We start from the raw sequence: 25,071 nt of genomic DNA, 5'->3' as shown, positions 1-25,071 counted from the left end.
ATATAATGAGCACTTTCCTGACAGATTATATAGACTGTGTTGGGGAAAGCTCTTTCTGCGTTCTGTAATTTTCACAATGTAGAAACATATATTTTTAGAAATAAATAGAGGTACAGAAGTCACTGTTGGGAACCAAACTGCAGAAGGGCTAAGTAGCCATGTCAGGAAATCATGGATCCATAGGGGGAGAGGCAGTTATTAGAACTTCAATACAATCGCTGGGGTTTAAAATGAAGGCTCCAACCCTGCAATGGGGTTCACTCCATCCCGCATGTCCACTCCAAGCTCTGTTGAGTTCTGCATGCAGCCACTTGCAGGATCTGATTATACTGCACCATTCTGGCTTCCATTAATTTAAATATTTTTCCTCTTGTATAACCAGTTCCAGAGGAAAAGCATCATAGCCTAAAGTTATACACATCCTCAAAATGAAAACTTTGTATTGTTTTCAAATTGCCTGGATGTTACTGACCTGTAGAGGGTCCCCTCATCCTATTTAATCACAGGTCCAGTGTTGGTTTGAGTTCAGCTTCGCGCCAGTGGCTAAGACTAGATTAGTATTTTAGTATTCAGTAAGATGAAGGTTTTTAATAGCTAGCCGAGTGTTGTCCTGATGAAAGCAAAACACGCCCACACAAAGGCATTGTACATATTCATGTCACCTGACAGCACATTGTACCTGAAAAATATTAGGTACATTTAGACATTTTTGTTAATGACCCACAATGATCTTCTCCATGAATGACAACTACTCTAGAAGGCCATTTACCACGTTAATATTAACCCCCCGTCTTCTACGATCCCCTTCTGTGCTGCAGCTGAGCATGAGCATCCGCTTGAAAGCAAGGGGACTGTCAGAGTGCACCCGGCACAGCTCATTGGAGTGGTGCTGTGCTTGGAGCAAGGCGCGGCTTGTCACAGCATAGTTGACGCTTCACGGGGAGAGAAGCCTCAGCCCCAACCGGGACAGTTAAATCACCTTCCGAGGTAGAGAAAATGGGTCATGTGGCCCAATTAGGCCTCTGGGATAAAAATGGGAGGGGCCTGGCTGGTGGGAGAGAGAAGACACCAGAGGAAGAAGCAAGCTCTGAGAACTGCTGCTCACTGGAGAGCAAGAGCACCCCCAAAGGAGCCCAGGAAAGACTAAAGAGAGCCTGAAGGACTGAAAGCCACTGTGTCAAGGAGTGGAATCTCTCTTGGACTATCACAAATGCCCCTGGGAGGAGGGATGTGGGACTCCTAAACTAGTGAGACTAAGGGCTAGGACTGTGGGGCCAAAGGAGCTGTAGCTGATAAAAGACTGAATAAATAAAGATCGCACAGAAGGGAATCTTATTGTAAAGATTCTGGTCTTAGAGTCAAGAGTATTAATCGTTGCAAAGAACCAAGAGGGAATGGAGGGCCTGGTACCTGCAGGGCCACCCTAGGGCACAAGGGGACACTCTGGAATGGCACCCACCCATCCACACAGCTTGAGACTGTTACAGAGCTCCAAATTCCAAATCCAAGATGCCTGGACATATTTCATTGTAATTCATCAATTCTTTAAACCAAAGAAAAAAGTAATAATGCACCAGGATCACTCACCTGACCCATCAGGAATCGACCGTACAAACGTTGGCAGCATTTTTACGGCAGCTGTTGGGTGAGAGTCTCTTTCCAGGCCCTTCACCATCTCTGCTTGGAAGCGCGTCATCACGTCAAGTAATACATCATCAGAAAGACGCATGTGGTAAAGGAACCTGTCAACCTGAATCAGGACATGGAGAATATTATTTATAACGATGAGGTAACCCTAGGGACCCTAGCCAAGGATCAGGACCTTATTGTGCTATGTACAACACACACACACAAGATAATCCCTGCCCCGAAGAGTTTACAATGTAAGTACATAAGGGATGATTTCTCTCTACTAGAAGTCATTAGGGCAGGATTTCTCCCACGCTGCCACTATTATTAGTGTTCAGTTACACAGAAAATGCTTCCTATATACAACCACTAATCACAAGAGTTTGGTGCAGTGTCCTTAGCACAGAGCTTAGGACCAGAAACTCCTACATTCTAATCCCAAGTCTTCCACTGACTTCTGAATAACCTTGGGCAACTCACTTCACTACTCTGCCTCAGAGTCTCTGTAAAATGGAGAGGGTTGTATGTACCTCGCTTTCAGAGGTGGGAGAAATAGTTAAATGTTTATAAAGCGCTTTGAAGTTAAGCACCCTACATACATGTAACATGGTTATTTACCCTGATCCTCTGATTCTATGAGATTTTCTATGACATCAGCTACAGTCATATGATATAGGGTTAGCCTGGCCCTGCCCCATTGAAACCAATAGCTACATTTCCACGGAATTCAGTGTAAGCAGGAGGATGGCCTATATAAGAAATGCTTCAACCTATAAAATCTATTTGTAAAGATGTTTAACCCAGTGTTAACTAATATTGTTTGTGACAGTATTTTACTATTTGGTCCATCAGAAATGGTCTGGCCTGTTCAATGGACGATCCCAAGTCTTGGAGTTACACTGCTCTAACCAGAAATCAGCTGTTTTGTGCTAATTTCTTTTCTCCTATATACATGTGTTTGGGCAACAAAAAACTGAATAGGAATAAAGACTTTAGCCATGTCTACATTACAGGGACTATAGTGGCATAGCTACAGCGTTGTAGCAATGCTGGCATAACCCTTTATCGCAGACGCCGTCTGCAGCAACAGAAAACTTTTTTCTGTTGTTCAGGGAGATAGTATTCCTACAGCAACAGCTAGATTGATGGAAGCATTCTTCCCATTCACCTAGTTGCCCCTACACCAGAAGTTAGGGTGGCATAGCTCACATGTATGGATTTTTCACTGAGCAACATAGTTATGCTGACCTACATTTTAAGCATAGACCAGGACTTTGTGAGAACTTAAGTCTCCCCACCCAGGACCAATTGATTCACCAATTCAAGAGTTTCAGACAGTAGTCAAAATTATTACTTACACTTGAATAGATTTGTGAATCTTTCAGAAGAATTAGGTGTTACTGTTGCTGTTAGCTAGTCCTCTATACCCAACTTTGCAAATTCCCCATCTCTCTCTATCACCAGCACCACCCTTTTTAAATGCTTACCTGGTCTCCTGTAGCTGCTCACATCCAGCCAAGCACACCTATATCTTTTGCTTATATTTGCTGGATGAGTGGTGTGATCAAATCCTTATCAAGTATGTAAGGGGAAAGTTTGTGGCTTTAAAAAAAAAAAAGATCAGCCGTAAATTTTAATTAACATAGGGGCTTTAAAAATTAGGAGAAACATTTTACTGTGTGTATTTTAATTTATCTCTGGGCTGCTGAATTATAATACATATTATTTCTTACGTGTGCTGTACTGATGGCCTGTGTGTTGTTTAGACATCACATTTGTTTTGACCACATTAAAATATTTCTACATTGTATAGAACAATGTTTACAGTTAAAAAATGCCAGACATAGGTAATCCATCTAATGTTTGTACACACACACTTGCAGTTGTGATGTTACAAGGAAGGGTAATTTCACATTTGTACCATTCTACATATCTGAGTTTTCAGAGAAGGAAGATTATCCTTTGATAATTTGAAAGGCTGCATCTATAAACATCATCTCAACCCAACCCTCTACTGACTTTCCTTGTACACTTTATATATTACGTAGAAAGAACCACATTAACAGAACATTCAGGCTGCAAAGTCAAGCACTCAGAAGTTAGGAAATGCTAAAATTAAGATTTTCTGTGCCACTTTAAAGATGGTATCATAATGCATGTGTAGAAGAGAGTTGAATTAATTACATGATCGCATACTTTTTTCACCCCCCCATGGTCCCCTGCTTCATTCAGTGCAAAGAATGGACACTACTCACTTATAGCTTGTCTACACTTGAAACGCTACAGTGTTGTGCAGGTTTCCTTTGAGAACAAGGACTGATAGTTCAGACAGTGATCACTTTGTGAAAACACTTCACTTTCAAAAGAGGAGCCTGGGAACTTAAATTCATAACTCTGAGGGACACTAAAAATGGACTGAGCAGAGACATTGGATTTATGGGTTATTACAACTATCCATAATCCACTAACCCCCTCTTCTTGTCCCACAACTGCAGAGGTGTTCAGAGGCCTCTCTACCTTGAAAGGTAGAATGTGGCTAACTACTTCTGCTAAACAACCTGTTCCACCTTGCATTTAGCTCTGACCTTCGGAGTACCTTTCCCAGACATGAAGAAGAGCTCTGTGTGGCCTGAAAGCTTGTCTCTCTCACCAATAGAAATTGGTCCAATAAAAGATATCACCTCACCCACCTTGTCTTGCAAACACTAACGAATCTATTTTCACTCTACTCTTGTGAGGTAAAGCATTACCATTCCCTGTTTTACAGATGGGAAACTCAGGCTCGGTGAGATTAAGGTCAAGAGTACACTAAATTTTGTGTGCCCTGGTATAAGATACCTATGGCCTGACTTTTAGAATTTTATAGCGCTATCTATGTTCAAAGCACAGCTCCCATTGACTTCAGTTACAGCCGTGACTACTCAGCAGTTCAGTAAATCAGACCGGATCGTCTCAGTTCAGGCACCCAGAAAATGAGATGCACACACAGTTATTAGCCATCTGTGTATTTGATTTAAATAACTTGCCCAGCATAACACAGGAACTCTGTGGCACAGGCAAGGATAGAATTCTATTTTCTGGGGTGGCATTCAACAGCCTTAACCATGACACTTGCCTCTCTCTCCCTCCACTGTTCTGTCTCCTTCACTAGATACCTTTTGCAGTTTCTGCAACAAATGAGGCAGGGGTCTTACAGACAACAGCCTCATTCACTACACATCACTAATTCACTGCCAGAGCCCCATCCACCCTGTTCACTGAATGAGAATAGGGTCCTGTGGAAAAAATAGTATGTGAACACAATTAAAACCTTTGTGCATCATAGGCACCGACTCCATGGGTGCTCCAGGGCTGGAGCACCCATGGGGAAAAATTGGTGGGTGCTCTGTACCCACCAACAGCTCCCCACCCCCTACCCCAGCTCACCTCTGCCTCTGCTCCACTTCCGCCTCCTCCCCTGAGCATACCACGGCTCCCCCTAGTTCCCAGGGCTTGCTGCCTCAAAACAGCTGTTTTGTGGCAGCAAGTGCTGGGAGGGAGGGAACATGGCACATTCAGGGAAGAGGCGGGGCCAGGGCAGGGATTTGGGGAAGGAGTCCAATAGGGGTAGGGAAGGGGTGGAGTTGGGGCAGGAACTTTGGGGAAGGGATTGGAATGGGGCAGGGGCGAAGTCGGGGGGGGGGGTCGAGCACCCACTGGCACCAGGAAAAGTTGGTGCCCATGCTATGCATTATATTGATACCCGCATGGACCTTTAGTAGGGTTAGAATCATTAGAACCACTGCACAGATCTCTACCACCTGTCTTAACAGAGTAACTGAAAGCAGTAGTAGGTTGGCATCCTCTTTGTGGGCCAGTCACTAGAAAATGAGCCACACGTTTCGCCAGTGGAGTTCGCAGATATTTGCTGACTGCAGAAGAATGCTGACTCACAAACCCTTGATACTATTCCAGATTCAGAGGTGACTGTGTTCTAGTGGTTACAGATGCTTATGCCCTTCTCCTGCTCCATTTGCCCTCATCCCTCTGCCCCACCCAACATCTGGCCCCTCTAGCCCCGGTTAGTATTCCCACACCACTCAGCTTCCTATCCCAGTTCCCCTCCTTCACTCCACATACCACTCATCCCCCTCAGTTGCTCATTGCTGTCCCCACTCCCACGTCCGCCATGCCTCCAGGCAAGGCCACGCATCCCTCTGCATTCCAATTTACATTGATTAGGAATCAGCTTAAGTGAAACTAAAATAAGTCACACAAACCAAAACTTGGAGGATCTACCTAGGTGCTCGCACTGGTTTAATGAACACAGCAAAGGAAGAATCTGTCATTTGTTTATATAGATTCCCTGCTTTTGCAGAGTCTCTTCCAATTCTACCAGGGTTGATGGTTTGTAAACAAATCTTGTGCTGGCACCACATTTCTGTGTTGTGCAGAGGTGTCAGAGTGATGGCACAGCATTATAAGCAGAAGTCTGACTGTTTATACACAGAAAGGGCTTGGCAAGGCCATAGAGGATCAAGCTCCCTCCACTCCGACACTTTCACCATACCTTGGCTCCCAATGGGAGGAACCACTTTCAGAGTAAAGGTTTACTCTCCTTGCCCAGTCAAATCCAGGCTTTTCTGAACAGTCAACCAACAAGTGTGCTACGCCTTCCCCCACCCCTCTCCAAACTTCTAAAATTCATTTCCAACTTACTTGCTAAGTTACATATTTTTGTACCACAAAGCTAAGCCACTGATTACAGCACAGGTGGGTAGTACCCAAAGGCCAGCTCAGCCTTGCCTATGACACCATAACCATATGATTTAAATAGGACCTAGTGCTGTGAGGTACTGAATGATGCCTGGATTGGTGAGCACTGGGCCAATGGGAGCCGAGTGTGTTACGTTGGATCATATTAAAGAAGTTCTGTATTAAAATCACAAATGAGTTTGATTCCCCATAGTTTCAATTCCAGGGTATTATTAATTAAGAGGTCTCTTGGGATTTGGTCTCTTGTTTTTTACTCGTTCTCTCCCTCTCTGTGTGAAACTTGCAAGCTGCTAATTGTGTTAGTACATCCTAAGACAGAGTCTGTTCTCAAAGCAATAGTTTGTAACAACAACTACTCACAGAGAGAGAGAGAGAGAGAAAAACAAAGCGATATGTTGTAACAGAAACAGCACCCAGAGACTCCCCACCCTTTTGTTGTATTCATCTCGCTTTGTTAACAATTGTGATTAAAATAGAGATAGAGGATGTATGTGGATGGATGCTTGTTGTGGATAATAAATGAATGATCAGGGAGGTGCCAGCCTAAGAGTCCAATGTCGATCGGCCGAAGAAGGCGTCAAGTGGAAATAACCAGAGGACCCCTGGAGGGCAGACTGGAATCCACCCAACAGCCTCAAGGATGGGAGAACCAAAGAACAAGATAACATCTGGCAGCACGGAGCAGTCAGGAATGTGCCATCTGCTGACTGATTCAGCAACAGCATGATGAAGCAATTCCCATAGACTGGCATAGGAAGAAATTCCTATAAAAATGAACTCTAGAAACTGAGAACTTTGGGGTCTGATTCTGCAAACCAACTTCCAGGAGCATCAGATGAGCATCTGACAAGGCCCTGCTCCCTCCTCGGGTCCAGGCCACTTGGCCAGTGGCTTGGCACGAGCAACTAAGGCTGGTAATTATGATAACAACCTTGCAGAACCTCTGTGTGTGTCTGTGTGTGTGAATAAATATGAAATTGAATGGAATGTTATAGCTATAACTAACTGCTTACTATGATTCTGTATTCACAATAAATATGGCATTTTGCCTTATTCCCTTTAATAAGATCCTGCTGGTTTTTATTTTATTGGTGTAACAATTGTGTTCCATTCCTCAGAGGAGCAGGGAACCAAAGGCTAATTTCTTTTCCATCTTTGGAGTTGTCTGTTTTAAACTGCAGTCCTACTTTAGCTGTCTGAGGTGTTTCCCTGGCTATTGGCCATGGAAGGGGTTCAACAGTGTAAGGTGCCACAAGTACTCGTTTTCTTTTTGCAAATACAGACTAACACGGCTGCTACTCTGAAACCAGAGGAGATTGGGAGTGCTTGTACAGCAAGTCATGTTGGTAAAGTAATGGTGAGCCACTAAAAGGCAGTTTCATTTAAATGGGAGTGGGGATAGATTGGCCTGTTCTATCACCAGATATCTATATTTGCATTTCTGAAAATTAAATTACTCATTCATGATCCCATTTAAAACCAATGAGCCAAAATTATCCAAAGCACATTGATGAAAACACAGATAAGAAACAGGCAAATCTATCAGGGCAGCCAGGCCAGGACCTGGGAATAAATTTAGAAATTTATCATCTAAACTAGAGATTGCTGAAAACATTATATTGAAATAATGTTTCAAGAGAGAGAACTGGCCTTTTCCCTTTAAGGCACTTCCATCTATCTCTCTCTCTCTCTCAATCACACACACACACTTTTCTCCAGAGAGGCTAAGTCTCTGACAGAACTATCTGAATAGTGATCCAAAAGTTATTACATCTCTCCTTTTGCAGAGGTCATCTCCTGATCATCTGCTGCCTTTAGAAAAAACAGATTTAGAGGTGTGTGTACATGCATGTTAGGCTTAATGTGTATTCTGGTTGCATTTTCTCAGGCTCAGTTTGGACAATCACCTTGTTTAGCTGCAGACTGTGGGCAAGTATAAACCCTTTAGGAGCTTCTGCACTTAAGATAAGGGAGCCCTTCAAAACAAAACATTCCAGAAAGACCAAGCAGAGCCTTCTGTGATCTCTAAACTGCTTTACAACCAAAGCAAGGTCATACCATTAAATGGTCTGATTATAAAAAAATCAGGAGGGAGAGGGATAGCTTTGAGCATTGGCCTGCTAAACCCAGGGTTGTGAGTTCAATCCTTGAGGGGGGCTATTTGGGATCTGGGGCAAAAATTGGGGATTGGTCCTGCTTTGAGCAGGGGGTTGGATTAGATGACCTCCTGAGGTCCCTTCCAACCTTGATATTCTATGATTCTAAAGATAGGGACCTTCATAAGATCAGAAAAATCTCTATAGAAAGTAAAATTCTATCATCTAACCAGCTCCCTCTCATCCCTTTGGACCAACACAGCCCTTGTGTTCAGCGTCTTGCCTTGCCTATGAAAGTGACATTGTAGCAGTGATGAGCTGAGGACGACTCTGGAGACTCCCCACTTTTTTGGTTAATCAAAAATCAGCTGTGTCAGAGACAGCTTATATCTGGGCTCCATAAAAATACTTCCCAGTGGCTGGCCTTGATTGCAGTAAGAGGCAGGCTGCTTTTTTTTTTTTTTTTTTAAATGTCCCTCCCAGAAACCCAACAATGGCTTGACTCTTCCATTAAAATTGTACATCAATAAACTCAACGTATTTTTCAGGAAAAAAAACCAAACAATTCCAGGAAACATGCTGTTCCAAGTGCCATAGCTTGCTTCCTTAGTTATGATCATGAAAAAACGCTGGAACACAAACTGAGGTTTATCAGTGACCAAGTGGAAAATCGGAGCATTAGGGCTGCTTGATAAGATATGGGCAGCCTGTTACCCTTTGCACTGTCCCCTTATCCCTCTTTCTGAAAGGAAGGACAGAGAGAGAGCACCCAGCAAGCCCTTCCAGCATAAGGCACTATTTTTCTTGGGGTGGGGGGGGGGGGGAAAACAACCTTGTTCTATTGCTGGACTAGTCCAGTGGTGGGGCTTACCTCACTCATGGGGGTCTTGACTCATTTCCTCTTGCTCCTTTGTTTATCAGCCTATTCTTGCTTCTGGTTTGCTCATGTATATTAACAGCCATCCTTCCAGCTGATTAGAGAGTGGCAACGACAGGGCCCAAAGGGAGTCCAGTGTACATCCCCCGTGCCCAGAGGCAAGTGGCCACAACATGAGGGTGAGGTGGTGTTCGGTCAGGAGGTGGGAAGTCAGGCATTTGACAGAGATGCAGAAGATTAACTCAAGGAGCATGCAGAGTGTGTAAGGGTTTTATGCTGCAGTGCCATGAGCCCACATACCAGCGCTTTGCCAACAGACTAGACTTCGCTATCTGCTGAGTGCCCAAGGCAGGGCACCATCAGCTAGTTTGTTTGCACATCAAAAGCTTAAAGTCTGGTCTGTCTAAGACTTTAATATTTACAAATCTGAGTTTTAATTAACAATAATCAAATATCTTGGCTGAGATTTTCAAAGCCAGCTAGAAGATCTAGACCTAAAAAACTTTCCCAATAAAGCGAACAGGAGTTGTGTGTCCAAATGCCCCTGGGCCCGATCCAAAGCCCATTGCGGACAATGGGTGTCTTTTCATTGGTTTCAGTGAACTTTTGACTCAGACCCCAGTTTTGACCTCAATCTCATTGTCTAAATCAAAGTGATAATGCAATCAAACAAGAGTGCAAGTTTCTCATACTATGCTTCATTACAGCAGTATGCTGGAAAGCACTTTCTTTTTGAACATTTTTAAAAAGAACCCTCAGAGCTAACATTGCAGTCTTCTCTTACCAAAGATTATTTACACATTCATTATACAGGGAGTTTTGTTTCCTAGCGTTAGTCTAAGTTTATCAGATCTGAAGACTAAATGAAAATAGGACTGTTTTAAAGTCCAACGTTTTACCAACCCTTTAATCTCCACCTCTTTGCCAGGAGCATACTACACAGCATCCACATTCATTGTTCGCTCATACAGTAAAATATTCTCTGCTCTCCTGTAACCCACATCAATCTTACCAACAAACAAATTTGGACCTTACCTTTTTTATTTGATCTTCTTTTAGTTTTGTGAAATAAAAAGCTAATAAATGCACAGCAAACATTTTCTTGAAGCTTATTGGTGTCTCAGTGATGATAGAGCAGCTGTGAATAATTAATTCCAAAGTGGCATATCTTATTCATGAGCTAAATGTTAAAAATATTTCAACAAAGCCATTTCCCCAGAGTGAGATATTAGAGCTCCTGTGAAATCAAGTCCAGGACTAAATCCATTCAGTTTGGTTGGTTCAATGATTAAACCTCAGTGTGTGTCTCTCTCCTCCACCGGCCAGTCCCTCCCTTCCCCTGGTACACACTTTATAGTCTAATAGTAAGCATCTGGCTAGCGGCCAAGGTAGGGGGGGGAACGATGTGTATCGGCCCATTCAGGAATTTTTACCACTTAACAATCTAGTTACTATGCAATGTTCTTTGCTTAACCCAGCACCATCTTGTGCAGCATTTGACAGACTTCCACAAGAATGTGACAAACACAAGCTGCTTCAATGAAGTTTAGTTCACTTAGAAAGTTATGCAGAGCTGTTGGATTTCAGGATCTTTCTTTCATCTGGCTAGCATTCCAGTTTTTGAGACAAACCTGTGTTTCTTAATCGGATGTGTCACAGTTTCTGGTATGCACAGCACATTATTCTCTGGGGCTTGTCTCAGTAAGCACTCACACTCACCCTGGCCAAGCAATACGTGCCCCTAGTTTTACTCCTTACACAATTCCCAACTTGCACACATTATTTTCCCAATGACTATGCTGCTTGCAGAGGCGATGCGTGGGAGGTGAGGGAATGTGGGGTCATGTGCCCCCCCATTTCTGCCAGGGCTTATATGCCCTGCCATGAACCCTGCTGCATACCACCAGAACCTTTAAATTGTACCCTCCCCCCCAATCAACAGTTGTGTCGTCTCTGGCTGCTTGTGATGACAACATTTAAGACTTATGTCCTCAGAACTGCATGTGCAAGGGAAAAATTTGGCCCATTTGGCAGCTGGACAATTTTAATATTAGACTCAATCTTACTCAGAGACAAATTCAATTATAATTTAAGGTGTGCAGCTCTCATTGAGGCACCTATTGACATCAGGGCTGAATTTAACCATATCTCTAGCTTTTAATGTTTTTGTCCTATAAATATTAGAAACAAGATGAAAACAGAAAAGCCAACTGTAATGCAAACAAGAAGATGAGCATGCTGTAAATAAGAATATTTCTAAACTAGACCTTTCACTTAAAAAAAAATTTTAAACACCTTGCCAGCCTGAGATCATGGTTCATTTCTTCCGGATTCATCTTTTAGTAAGTACTGTCTGACCTAAAAAGGTTGAGAGAGAGAGAGACACACACACACACACACACACACACCCTGTCTCTTTACTCATTATGTACTTTTCTCATTTGAGTCACATTCCTGGCTGACCAATTAAATGGAGAGCATCACCTTTTAAGTTCCATTCCTCTTTGTTCCAGAGCTCAGTGTGTGTCTAATAGAGATTTAATTTTCACTCTCTCATTAGGAATATAAATAAATGTCACATGAAAAGGGTCTCAAAGATTTTAATTAACAAACTTTGTTTGGTAATCAAGTAGTATTTGTCAGTTTCATTCTGCTAGCGAATTCAATCAATCACAGGTTTTCAGTGCATCCTTGCTTTGGATAAGTAGGAGGGTGAGGAAAGAAGAAAAATTATTGTTTCCATTCAAATGATTTTTCGACATACTAACAGCCCTTAAAAATAAGACAAATTGGCACTATTTGGGCCACAGTGGTGTAGTGACATTAGTGCAAATGACAACTGAGGTCCAAATGAATATACCAGCTTAAATTACCTGGGTCATGGTTTGTTGCTGTTAATTCACATTAAATATAGAAGTGTTTTATCCAACAAGCCAGTTTCAACCCCTTCCTCCCACTTTCAGATCGTAAAGGATCACAACCTGACATTTATATCTTTGTAATACTCCCTTTGCAGCCGCATCCTGAGGAATTATGGAATGTTCTAAGGCAGATGATCATCTCCAGTCCAGCATGCAATTACCTTACAGTCAAAGACCATTCAGGTAAGATCCTTATAACCAGGATGGGGAGCTTTTAACAAAGGTGTGCATGCCTAGAAAAAATTCCAACACCTGCCCCTACATCAAAGGAAACGGCTCTTAACACCAGCCTCCCACAGGCAGGGAATGCTGGTGATGGTTCTGCTGCCTGCCAGGCTCTCTTACTCAGAGTGCTAAAGGCTACACACTCTGCTGCGGGGAGCTGATGAAGATTTTAATCACTGGAGATTTTATCACTGGAGCATCTACAGCCTGCTGCCTCTGAGCAGACCCCCTTGGGACAAGGCTTCTGGTGGAAGGAGAGGCCTGGCGCTAGGATAGAGGATAGCCATTTCCTCTTCCCCCAAATGTGGCAGAGTGGGTTCATCCCAGCCTGTCATCCCAGCACTCAAATGCCTTCCATGAGACTCTCCCTTCAGTGGGATGTCATTTCCCCAGGGAAGCATGGGGAAAGTTTAAACAAGCACTAAGGGTGGGTATTAACTCAGTTTCCCCTGGTGGCAATGCTGATGTAGGCCGTAGCATGGAGAATGTGGATTCCAGTGCTGTCTCACTCTTTGGAAGAGTATAGGGAGAAGGTGGTAAAATGCCAGGAATAGGTAGTTGAGGTAGGAGCTCGGGCTACTGGAGAGGAAGAGTGTAGCTGTTGAGTACCTGGGGTGAGGACATGCAGTCTCACACTAGCATACAGTTTACATTTAAGACTAAAGAAAGCTCTATACAAATGAAAGCCAAGGTCTCCCACAGTCATTCAGTATCCATTACAATTATTACTACTGCAGTCACGGCCAATCTCCCTAGTCAGGGTGCGAGACACTGTCCAAGAACAGAGAGAGAGAGAGAGAGAGACGCTCTGCCCTGAAGAATTTACAATCTGAAGCCCCAGCTGTACAATCACAACTCTCCATGGCCCAGGCCTCCAATCATATTGATCTAATTGCAGGATCAGGACCTTCTGTTGAAGACCAATGGATCACTACCATTTCTCACTTGCCCAAATATGCTTTTCCCCAAACTGCTCCTGTGTCCCAAATCTCCCTACAATTTTCAGATAAATCTCATTTGAAGTTTCTAAAATGATTGACAGCTCAGCTATTTTTCAGATGTGGTACCAAAAATATATATGAAAAACTTTCCAAAAACATTGAACGCCTCCCCCTTCCAAGTGTCATCTCAACAAAATACCACTCTCCAAAGCAAATGCTCCATTCTCAGCTTCAGGATTCCAATCTTAGTTGTACATTGGAGTTTAGCGATAACAGATATCAGGGAAGTAAAAAGTCATCACTTGGCTTCACTTCATGTCAAATTCTCTAAAGCTCTCATTTAGATTTCAGTGAGTGGGAGATAACTATGTATTTCACCTTCACTACATATTGGATATATGCATTAGTGAGGACAAACTGCACAAAGCTCAGTTTTGTCTAAGGTTCTTTTTAGACATAACCATTAGCAGCACCAGGCTGCAAAATAATAAGATAAAATCTGTACTTAAGACACCTTCAGAGAGACTGAACAAAGAAAACACAAAAGAAGCCCCTGTCCAGCAAGGGGGGGGGAGGAAACCTGTCTTACCCTAACTTCTACACAACCTCCATCTCCTTTAAAAACAGTGTAAGAATGGAAAGGTCAAGTTGGCTTAGGCACAGTGTCTTCAGAAACAAAGTTGCTGAAAGTGGCTCTTCCAACTGAAGGTAAGTACTGTGTAAAATGCAATTTACATTTTTATCAGGGAATCAAGCTTTCTTCATTTAAAAAAGGGTCAGTTGAAAAGTGTGTTGAACTTTCACAACAACGTAGGAACACACAGCACAGCTCCATGCACAAAAACTCTACACACAGGCCATTTGGAAGTGTTCTTGTTTTGTGCAAAGTAGACCCATGTTAAAAATGTGTTCCTTGTGTAGCTTTGCAACATCAGTTTTGATCATACCATGTGAGGCCAATTTGACAGCAACGTTAATTAGATCTAGTGGCAACCGTGCCATTAGCTCAGAAGAAAAGAAAACTTTCTTTTATGAAAATCAGCCCTTGAAATGCCTGAATAAATTTCAGAGCTCTTACAACAGTTACTATGGAGTCACTATGGGAACAAGCAATGAATTAAGCTGAAGTGCTAATCTCAGCAAAATATCAAAAGAATGTTGTAGAGTTACTTAGCTTTTTTTCTCATTAGAAGGGCTGTTGCTCAAACACAAGATATCAATTTACGCCTCTAAATACCCAAATGAAGCCTTTCCTTGCTAAAAATATACATTAAAAAGCAGCTTTGTGAACAATTAAAGGATAAACTGGTTATCAAAACATAATGGAAGCAGGGAGTAGGTTTGTGGATGTGGGTTTTCTGTGTGCCATACGCATGATGGTTGAGAGCAGGCAGGGGAGCGTTAGCATTATGCAACACATTGATCTGAACTGAAGTTTAAGATTTGGACTGAAGTCTGTAGCCTAAAACTTAAAGCATAGATTTGCAAGTGGTCAGAGAACTCCACAACAGCATACCATTTTAGAAAGTCGGAAATCAGTTAAAAGGAAGTTAAAACTTGCTTTCAAGTTTGCAAAAATTGATGGGAAGAGCTCTAACATCCAAAGGGCCACAACTCCTCTCCACAAAACAAGCACAGCAGCAGAAGCAGTGAAGCTTCCTTCCCCCAGCCATTACAACATGCCCCAGTGCTGAAGGTCACTTCTTTGGATAAAAGTCATTTCAGCCTCTAAGCACACTTGATCTCTGGCCTTTCTTCAAAGACATTAACAAGAGTGTCGCCTTAAAATTATCCAAATCAAACTAATTTAGTTATCAGGGCTAGAATGCTGAGGAACATGTGCAATAGGGCAAGAGCATTCCCCTCCCTTCTACAAATTGCTTGAAATATCATGTAGTGATTAACTCCATGTTAAAAAAAAACAAACAAACCAACCAACCTATAAAAAAAAGGGTTTATGGAGAGCTTAGCCAGATAAACTGAAGAAAGGTCAAACTAAAACAGCCAACTTTCCAATTTTAAGCTACCTGGGTAAACTTCTCTTAACGGCGTATCGGATATACCGAGATCATGGATGACTAAGTGCACTGCACTGTACATTGCAGTGTCTCCATTTTTAGTTGATCTGGAATTCTGTATTTTACTTCCTCCCCCAACAATTAAAGAATTATGAAGGATGATCTTGAAATTAAACAAGAAATAAAATATATAACACGCAGAAGAACAGAGTCACTTTGGAGACTTCTACACTTGGGGATATGATTCCTAGCTCATGTAGGCATACTCACATTAGCTCTCACTGATAATGTGCCAAAATAGTAGCTGTATTTACAGTATTTAAATACTCTACACAGTAGCACAAGCATTGGCGGCAGGGACTATCGATCCTGAATATGTACCCACAGGGCCCCAGCAGGTTTGCACAGAGGGCAACTCGCAGCAGCCCATGCTACCACAGCTACATTATTATTTTTAGCGTATTAACTCAATGGGCGCTAGCATAGGTATATCTACATGAGTTAGGAACCACACGCCTGGCTCCAAGCATTGACATTGCCTTTCTTGAAGGGAATGTAAAAAAGTCATGGCAACTATACAGACTTTTGATTGTACTCAAAGTAAAGACACAGCATTAAGAAAGCAATTCAGGGAATTTACAGCTAGCATCACAAAATCACTCACTCATTCACAATGTAGAATTTTAATAGGATAACATTTTTGGCTTTGCCTGAACAAGATCATGTCTAGCTTTCCCCCAGGGACAGAATAATTTTTTTAAATGTATCAGATTTTTTCCCTAAAAGACAACAAATAGAACTTAAAAGGGCTATGACCTTTCCTCCAGAATTTCTGTGAGAGAAATACTGTAAATTGCCCATATCTAGGACATTAATAGATAAATACTTTCTATCTGATTACTTCAGATTTTCAGGGAAGGCAAAGGTTGAAAGGCATGAGATTCTAATCTCATTTCCTGTGAAGTTGTATATTACCATTTATAGCACTTACCTGTTGAACTATGTACAATACGAAGGTGTGGAATAATTAGCTAATTAATTACTAAGGAAATACACCTGACCATTATGGTAAAAACAGTTTAAGTGTCTATTTTGTAAGGATGTTTTAGAGTCAAACTTTCATGTAGGAAAACACAGTATTTTTATGCTGAATGTCATGGTTGTGAGAAAGTGCATAACAAGTCAACAAAAGCAGAATTAATAAAATAACCTTTCAGTTTACAAGACTCCATCTCTGAATATTTGCTTCATAAAACTAGCCACAAGAAAAAAAAAATGCAACAGCACCGGTGTAATCCAGAGATGCCAGGTTATTAAAATAGTATTTATTCTGTGAACAAAAATTAAATGGAATTAGGTCATTATTTCACTTCTTTTTCCCTGTCCCTTTTGAACCATTCTGATTATCTCTTTTTTCAGCTGGGAAATTTCCATTGTTATTGTGGTGAACCTGCCACTCCCTTTCTAGTTGTTTCAGCATTTCTTGGGTAAGGAGTCCTTCACGCACTAGTCTGGCAGCAAGAGATCCTTTTCCGTGACTTTTCATATTCGACTGTACTTCAGCAGGTTTATAGCCCAAAGCTTTAGATCGTCTTATTCTCTTCTGTCCTGGGACCTTTGTGGCACTTGAGAATTGATCTTGGTTTGCTGCTGGAAGATCTTCCAAGTTCAACATCCTGTCATTAACTTCAGTTCTCTGAAGAGGGAAGTCATCTGGCACAGCTATAGCACCAGAAACAGAAGTAGCTTCTGAAGCTCGGATAAGCCTTGTAATGCTGCGCACACCAATTTGTATAATGTTGTCTAGTTCTTTCTGGATGTCCCGTACGAGGCTGGCATCTGGGAACATGTCCATAAATCGGTAACTAAAAGAAAAAAAAAGTGTTTTAAATTTGCCAATACAAGAACTGCTGTAGGTCAATGGAGTAAGTAGAGATCAAGTTGCTGTCTTATTATTATGTGGTATATAAGAGACCGCATATTCGCTCCCACCCATATGCCTCTTCTTTATGTATCATATTACACATTGCCTCATCATCAGAAAGGATCTTGACAGTACAACTGTTGCATCTGCTTAGGTTGTACAATCAGTAGGTTCTACAGAGATCTGTTTAACTGTCTATGTGGCATTCTCCCATATAGTGCTAAATTTGTACCAACATAAAAACATGGCTTCCATTTGTCCATGAGCTGCAAATATACTAGAAAACCAAAATAAAGCTTAAGTTTCAGTTTCAATACCTTAACCACAGATAGAGGTCAAAAACATCATGAACAGCCTCAAGGTGTACAAGATCCTTGATGTTCTTTGGTGGGACCAGTGGCCAGTTAGTATGCCTGCATATCCAGTCAAATGTCAGAGGTTCATTTCTACTAAACTGCCTTGCAAACTGGAAAATAAACAGATTCAACAAGGTCTTGTATAAATCTGTTAGCAAGAACTGAGTACTTTTACAACATATTAATTTATTAAACCATTTCAAATTCCCATCCCAAAATCTCAGAAATAGACTGTATTAGTATGAGTTACAAGTGCAACGACTTTTTTTTAAAAAACTATATCCTTTTTATAGGTGTTTTTAATATTGTAAAGATGATATAGTGTAATAACAGAAAGTCATAATACTGGCAAATACAAAAAAAAAAAAAAAAAAAACACACCTAACAACCTGCTCTGTAGTTGTTCTTTGAGATATGTTGTACATGTCCACTGCACTTTAGGGTGGGTGGGTGTGTGTAACCCCCACACCTTCTAGGTGTGGTGTTCTATCCCATCTAGTGGCACCGAGACCACTTAAAGAGAGAGAGTTAAATGAGTCTGCTTTTAGCTTGTGCAGTAGAGGCTCATGCACTAAGCTCCAGAGGTCCCAGGTTCAATCCCGCCCGCCGATGACCAGGATCCGTCAGTGTTACACGTGCACACGGCACTAGTGTCACAAATTTTTCCCTTGCTGGTACTCTTTGGGGTGCCGCATGCACCCTCTGCTGCCTTGTGGTGCTGAGCAATGACAAAAGGGTAGAGCTGCCCCCCAAACCCTCCCATTTCTTTCTTACTGGACAGACTCTGAGATAAAAGGGAAGAAGGGTGGGTCACAGAATGAACATGTGTAACACACTTCAAAGAACACCAGGTTAGTTTTTTCTTCAAGTGATTGCACTTGTCCATTCCACTTCAGGTGACTCTCAACCAATTCAATCTGAAGGTTAAACTCCTGAGGTGTTAACCATGGAGCATCCAAGCTGTAAGATGAAGAGCCTTGGGTTTGGGGTGAAGGAGACCATGATCCTGGGAAATCAAATCTGGATCTGTTTTTTATGTCAATGGAGCCCTGGTTGAGAGGGACAGTAGAGTGGAAAAGCAATGCTGGAGACCACGCCGATGCAACAAGGGTCATGTGAGCATGATCCTATCTGATTTTTTAACACCACTCTGGGAAAGAGTGGAACCAGAGGGTAAGCATACATGAGGTTGTCTTTCCAAGGCAACAGGAAAGAATCTGTTAGAAACCCTGGACTGTGACCTGTTCTTGAACAAAAAAAACTTATGACACTTCCTGTTGTACCAGATTGCAAACAACTCTATGTGAAGAACCCCCCAGACAAAGAGACTACTCATGGTGACTGGTGAAAGATCTGCTCAGCTGATCTGCCAGACTGTTCTGGACACCTTGAAGGTCAGAGAGTTTGATGTGGATCAAGCTGGCAATACAAAACTCCCAAAACAGTATTGCCTCTTGGCGTAGAAGTGTCAAGTTGGTCCCTATATGTCTGTTCATGTAGAGCATTGCTGCTGTGTTGTCCACAGGAACTAGCAAAATCCTTCCCTTAATGTGGGGAGAATAGCATGACAAGTTAGATGAATAGCTCTCAACTATCTTACTTATATGTGGAGAGCTAAATCCTGGACAGATCAACCTTGTGTCTGCAAAGTTCCCAGGTGGACTCCCCAACCTAAAGCAGAAGCATCTGTAACCAGAGTCAAAGTAGGTTGTAGGGAACAAAAGGAACTCCCACACATACATTAGTTGGTCCAGCCATCAGTCCAAAGAGGCTAAGACTTCTTTGAACACTCGAACTAACATGTCCAGTGGATGACGAATTGGGAAGTACACCAAGCTCAGTCAGCCCTGTACCTTCCTAAGAGAAAGTCCAGCATGCCAAACCACGTAAATACAAGAGGCCATGTGCCCCAGAAGTGAGAGACAGTTCCATAATGTCATGGCAGAATGGGCTTTCAGATCTAAGAAAATGCAAACATTGTCTGGAATCTGCTTTGCAAGAGGAACACCCTGGCTTCTGGAGAATCCAAGACTGCTCCTATAAATTCTATTCTCTGCACAGGTCAAAGGATTGACTTTTCCTCATTTATCAGCACCACTTCACTCTTGGATCAGCCTCTCACCAGCTAGTCATCCAGATATGGAAACATTTGTACTCCTGATTTCCTGGGGAATGCAGCCACCATTGCCATGCCATGCTTTGTAAAGACAGGTGGGGCCACAGTCAGGCCAAATGGCAGGGACTGCAAGCTGACAGTGGGATTGGTTGACCATAAATCTGAGGAATCTCCTGGGGCTTTGACATATTGCGATATTGAAATACACTCTTTAAGTCGAGGGTAGCGTTCCAGTCGCCAAGATCCAGACTGGATAATGGAAGCCCAAGTGACCATGTGAAAATTGATTTTCCTATGTATTTCATCAGCTCTCACAGGTCTAGCATGGACCTGAGACCTCCCTTTTCCTTTGGAATCAGAAAGCAGCATGAATAAAATCCCTTTCTTCTGTGTAAAGGAGGAACTTCCTCTATGACTCCCGACTGGAGGAGAGACTATACCTCCCAAAGGAGAACTTCCTCGAGAGAGGTCCCTGAAAAGGGATGGGGAATGAGGATGGGAACAAGGCGCAGAAATAAACTGAAGGATGGATCCCAATTCCATCTTGTTTAAGACCCACTAGTCTGTAGTGATATAGGTCCAAGCACTTAGCAAGTGGGATAGCCTGTTGGAAAAATAAACGGGGTTTGAGAATACAGCAAAACTCCTTGTATGCTGTGCTTCCCAAGATTGTCAAATTGACTGTTTGGTGTTCCTAGGCTGTCTGGAGAAGCTCGCAGTGGATGAGAAAAGAAGAGGTGATGGTGTTCTCCACCTGTAACTTTTCCCTTTTCTCCTAGTCTGGTGCTGACAAGGCATAAAGGAAATATAACGGTAGGACTGCTGCAGTGGAAAACTGCTGCTTCTTTTGGAAGAGGAGTGTAAATACCCAAAAGCTTCAGCGTAGCCCTAGAGTCTTTAAGGCTGTGAAACTTGTCATCTCCTTGCTGCAAAGAGTGTTGGTCCCTCCTGAGGAAGGCCTGATGACTGGATTCATGAACATTTAATGCATTGTTATGGCTGATTAATCTAACGGTAGATGAATTCTAGCAGTAGAATCTGGAGCATTCTATGCAACCTAAAGCAAGGCTCTGGCTACCTTTTCCACTATTACAAAAAGCTCTTGTCCGGCCTCCTCTGGTAACTTGTCTGTAAATTTTAAAAAGATGTCCCAGAGAGAGAGAAAAACAATGCCCTAGCAATATTCATTGATTAGAAATCCGGAGTTGCAGGCCAGCTGTAGAATAAACTTTTCTCCTAAAAAGAGTTTCTTTGCATCCTTTGATTTTGAGGTAGACTCCTACTGACCCTGGCGCAAGGAGACACAATACCTCCATTCAGTCCTTTTAGTAGTGGGAGACAGGGAATATGGTGTTTGTCACACTATTTTTGTGGGCTCCAAAATAGTCTCATTTATGAGAAATGCCACTTGAGAAGACCCCACAGATCCCAAAATATCAACTAGCCAATCTATGTGAGCTCTACTTCCACCTGTATGTCAGTGGTGGAAGCCACCCCTCTCTAGGAGGTCCTGATGTAATTGTCAGGAGGAGATGAGGAAACACTGACCACTGCTGCCTCATCTGGTGGTGATGAGGAAGAACCTAAGGCTGGCTGAGGTGGAACTTCCGAAAATTTCTCCAAAGGGAGATTAACTGGGGTCAATTGCTCATGTTTGGGAGCTCATTACTGGGAGAGACTTCTTGCAGTTCTTGATGTGAAGCTTCATAACGCTTACTGGAGGATGTAGAGGAGGGTGAGCAAGGAGAGGATCTGGAGGTAGGCAGAAACCCCCACAGGTTTCAATATGGTGGTTGATATGGCACCGGAGCCCAATTTTTCCACTGCCAAGGCTCCCTACCGACCAACCAACTAATGTGGAGCATCTGCTGGACACCAGAGATGAAAACCCCTTGGAGAAGAGGGATGGCTTATGTAATGCAGTTGACACACAAGATCCAACTTACAATTCAGAGAATGAACCCGTTCAGTTTGAGCAGGAAGGTGCAGTATCTCTTGATGCCAGGGAGCAGTGCCCGGAGACTGGAAAGGATGGCACCAGAGAAATCATAGCCTGTTTGCCCTTTAACAGCACCATACGAGGTGGTACCAGAGTGTCAAGAGATGCCTGTGGTATCAGGTGCTAAACTCTAGAGGCTTGCAAGTGCTCCTTGGTGACTGCCAGTACTGGGGGAAGTGTCAATTGAACCTCCAGCAAAGCCAGCACTGACAGACTTAGCAGATTGCATGCCGCAGCATATGCCTCAGGTGCTGATGGCATCAAGAGAGTCTTTTGCTGCTGCTGAGCCAAAGAGAATGGCACCACAGGATGGTGCTTCCTTAGATGTTGATCTCAATGGCATCGGTACCAGTGCCGAGTCAATGACCATGCCTGAGCCTCCATATGCACCGGACAGCAGCTCGGCACTGAGCATGCTCTGTCTTGCTTTGCAGCTTGACTGCTGAAAGTCAGTGCCAGGGATCTCCTCAATGACATTTGGCAGTGTTTCTTCTTTAGTATCAGAGAAGTAGATCAGCATCGACACTGTCACGATAGGAGGAGCACTCCCAACCAAAGTAAAGATGCTCAGAGCTCACTTCAAGTGGGAAATTTCCAAGTGTGGGGAGAAGGCTGCCTCCACAAGATGCTTTAGTCTGACCTCTCAGTCTCTTTTAGTTCTGGGCTTAAAGTCCCAGCAGATTTGGCACCTGCCACTGATGTGAGCTTCTCCTAAGCACTTTAGGCACATGGAAGTGCAGGTCACTGACCAGCCTCGGCTTTTTGCATTCATGGCAAGGTTTGAAGCCCGGGGACCAAGACATGCCCCAGCACGAGGTATCTGTATGCAGAACCAGTGGGAACTGAACCTTAAACCAAGTATGCTAGTAAAAGGGAAAAAAGAGAACTACCACTAAAACACTACACTAAGACTAACAAGTACTAGCTATATACAATTGAAAACATTTAGAAAGAGGAAACACTTGCAGTAACAAGATAGCAAGCTCCGACAGCCATCACAGATGGAAGAAGGAACTTACGGGGGCTGGGGCAGCTCTGCCCTTTATATCATCGCACAGGAGCATGAGGAAGAAAAGGGCACATAAGCTGCCCTGACAGGTAGCGCTGAGGGAAAAATCTGACACTAGTGCACTGGGTGTGCACACACCCAAAGTGGAATGGACAGGTGCAATTCCTCGAAAAACTAACAAACATTCTGTCTATGACAGAGTACTCGGTCAAATGAAGTCTGACTAGCCAGGCAATACTGCTTTTGTGATCTCAATCCATTTATTGAGTTAAGAACAAGCATCTGTTATTAGAGACTAAGGAACAGAAGTATCAGAACAACTAAGTGTGAGGGTTTCACAGCTATTGTATTTTAATAAATGACCTAAAGTTTGAATGCACATATTTCAAACATTTTACTTTATGCAACTCAGAATTTTCTTCAACTACCACACATTTTTTACATAACTATTCAACCTAGGAGCCATCTCTCCCCTCTTGTGCCTCATTAAAACAATTTGTTAAGGGCCATACACACAACTAAGAAGTATGGGGCTATCCAGAAAATGAGAGCAGACTTTTATGGCTTGATGATCTCCTCCCTAGCATGGTCAGCTGGGCTTTGCCCATTGTCTTTGATCTATCAGCAGCCAGCTCGTTTTGTTGAATCCTAACAATGCTTCTCTTATTTCAGATTATTTTTTCTAGGTTGAGGAAGTGATGTTGGATACCCATTCCCTGATGTAACAAGGACACTATTCTCAGCTTTAAAAAAAAAAAAAAAAAAAAAAGGTTTTTGTTGTTTTTTTAAATAGAAAAAAAAAAACAGACACTTGGGAATCTTAGCTGTTTTGCCAGCAGACAACTCAATCACAAAAGTTATGGCCTAAATTTTCAAAAGTGATTAGTGATTTTAGGTGCCCAATTTCAGACATTGGGCAGGAGTCCGATTTTCAGAGGGGGAGAGCTAAGCATTTTCTGAAGATCTGTCTCTTTAGTAGCTTAAATGAGGCACTCAATTTTAGAAAAAGTAAAATCACTAGCCATTTTGTAAAATATAGATCTGTATTTTCACACAAATAAGAGACTTCTCATTTCACTGATATGCAGCAAAAATGTTTATGTTTACTTCTATTTTATTCACAAATGGATGCTGAGAAAAATGAAAAGGAGTACTTGTGGCACCTTAGAGACTAACAAATTTATTAGAGCATAAGCTTTCGTGAGCTACAGCTCACTTCAGAAAAATGAGTAACTAATAATGGCACCAGATGGTTGTAGGCAAGCTACTGCTAGAAGGCGCTGTGCAAAGCTTAATGCCACATAACTCTGAATATGTACATCATTCCTGACCTCTGCTAGTTAAGAAATTCCCACAGGGCAAGTTATGGGATTTGGGGATGTGAATAAAGGGAAAGTTTAGACAACTTTTTTTTTTTTTTAATTTACATCCTAAAGTGGAAGCTGGGTTCCAAATGTGAAAAGATAATGCATTTGCAAAACTTTATCTGAACAGTTAATAGACGTTGTATTCTTAACAAATTCAACAGCTATTTTGTATTTCTACTTCCATGTGAGCTTTTTAAAATGCACTTGGAAATTGCCAATTTGGAGACTGCACACATATTTGCTTAAGACTGATTTAGTCAATTATAAATACTGTACATTTGAAGAACTTACCTTTAGCAAAGAGGTGCAGACAAAAGGCTGTTTTTTGTTGATGGGTGCTGTGCAGAACACATACCTTACTCTTAAATTTAGTGGAATGTGCTGAATCATATCTGCTAGAAATTTAAAGTCATCAACATTGCAGACAAAATAGAGCCCATCCACTTGTGAGAGGCTCACAAAGATATCCTGTTCAGAAAAAGTTAAAATACTGTTAATAGTTGAAGTTCAGGTTAAGATTATCACAAATGATGGTTGCCAACTTTCATACTGACATGCTAAAAAACAAATCATTTTTGTATAGGTTGTGTGTTCTCTCCCTACAGGATTTCCTTTAAAAATTACATCTATAATGCAGATTCAGTAGCAGTACAGAGGGTATGTAAAAAAAAAGTGACAAAAAAAGTAAAACAACTTCTTCTTAAATATATAATATAGTAGGATAGGAGCATACATAATAAGCCACATAGTATGATCTCATAAAGTCAGTTATTTCTACATTAAACTGTTGTAAATTTGTGTCACCAGCATAACACAAGGTAGATTTCTTTTTATTTTA

At 42.1% G+C, this 25,071-nt stretch overlaps 2 protein-coding genes across 7 annotated transcripts in view; both read right to left on the bottom strand.

The window, feature by feature from the left end:
- Positions 1-10,679, bottom strand: part of HKDC1 (hexokinase domain containing 1) — a 39,256-nt gene extending 28,577 nt beyond the window's left edge. Inside the window, exons 1-2 of one of the 2 annotated variants that reach the window (XM_038408509.2) lie at positions 10,393-10,679; positions 1,588-1,750 (exon numbers count right to left, since the gene is read on the bottom strand). In XM_038408509.2, the coding sequence (XP_038264437.1) occupies positions 1,588-1,750; positions 10,393-10,455 (226 nt within the window). In that variant the 5' untranslated portion in view covers positions 10,456-10,679. Of the gene's footprint in view, positions 1-1,587; positions 1,751-3,116; positions 3,611-10,392 lie in introns of those variants that run through there. The other variant, XM_043519342.1, reaches the window with a different exon arrangement.
- Positions 10,680-16,772: 6,093 nt separating this feature from the next.
- The window catches only part of SUPV3L1 (Suv3 like RNA helicase), a 35,257-nt gene continuing 26,958 nt past the window's right edge, over positions 16,773-25,071 (bottom strand). For all 5 annotated transcript variants that reach the window (XM_038409331.2, XM_043519344.1, XM_043519343.1 and 2 more), the window contains 3 exons: positions 24,525-24,701; positions 17,704-17,852; positions 16,773-17,327 (listed from right to left, as the gene is read on the bottom strand). In XM_038409331.2, the coding sequence (XP_038265259.1) occupies positions 16,829-17,327; positions 17,704-17,852; positions 24,525-24,701 (825 nt within the window). In that variant the 3' untranslated portion in view covers positions 16,773-16,828. The remainder of the gene's footprint in view (positions 17,328-17,703; positions 17,853-24,524; positions 24,702-25,071) is intronic.

This window comes from Dermochelys coriacea, chromosome 7 (assembly GCF_009764565.3).
Source record: "Dermochelys coriacea isolate rDerCor1 chromosome 7, rDerCor1.pri.v4, whole genome shotgun sequence".
NCBI lineage: Eukaryota > Metazoa > Chordata > Testudines > Dermochelyidae > Dermochelys > Dermochelys coriacea.
Note: the sequence above shows the minus strand (reverse complement) of the source record. Positions and strands in the feature narration are given on the sequence as shown.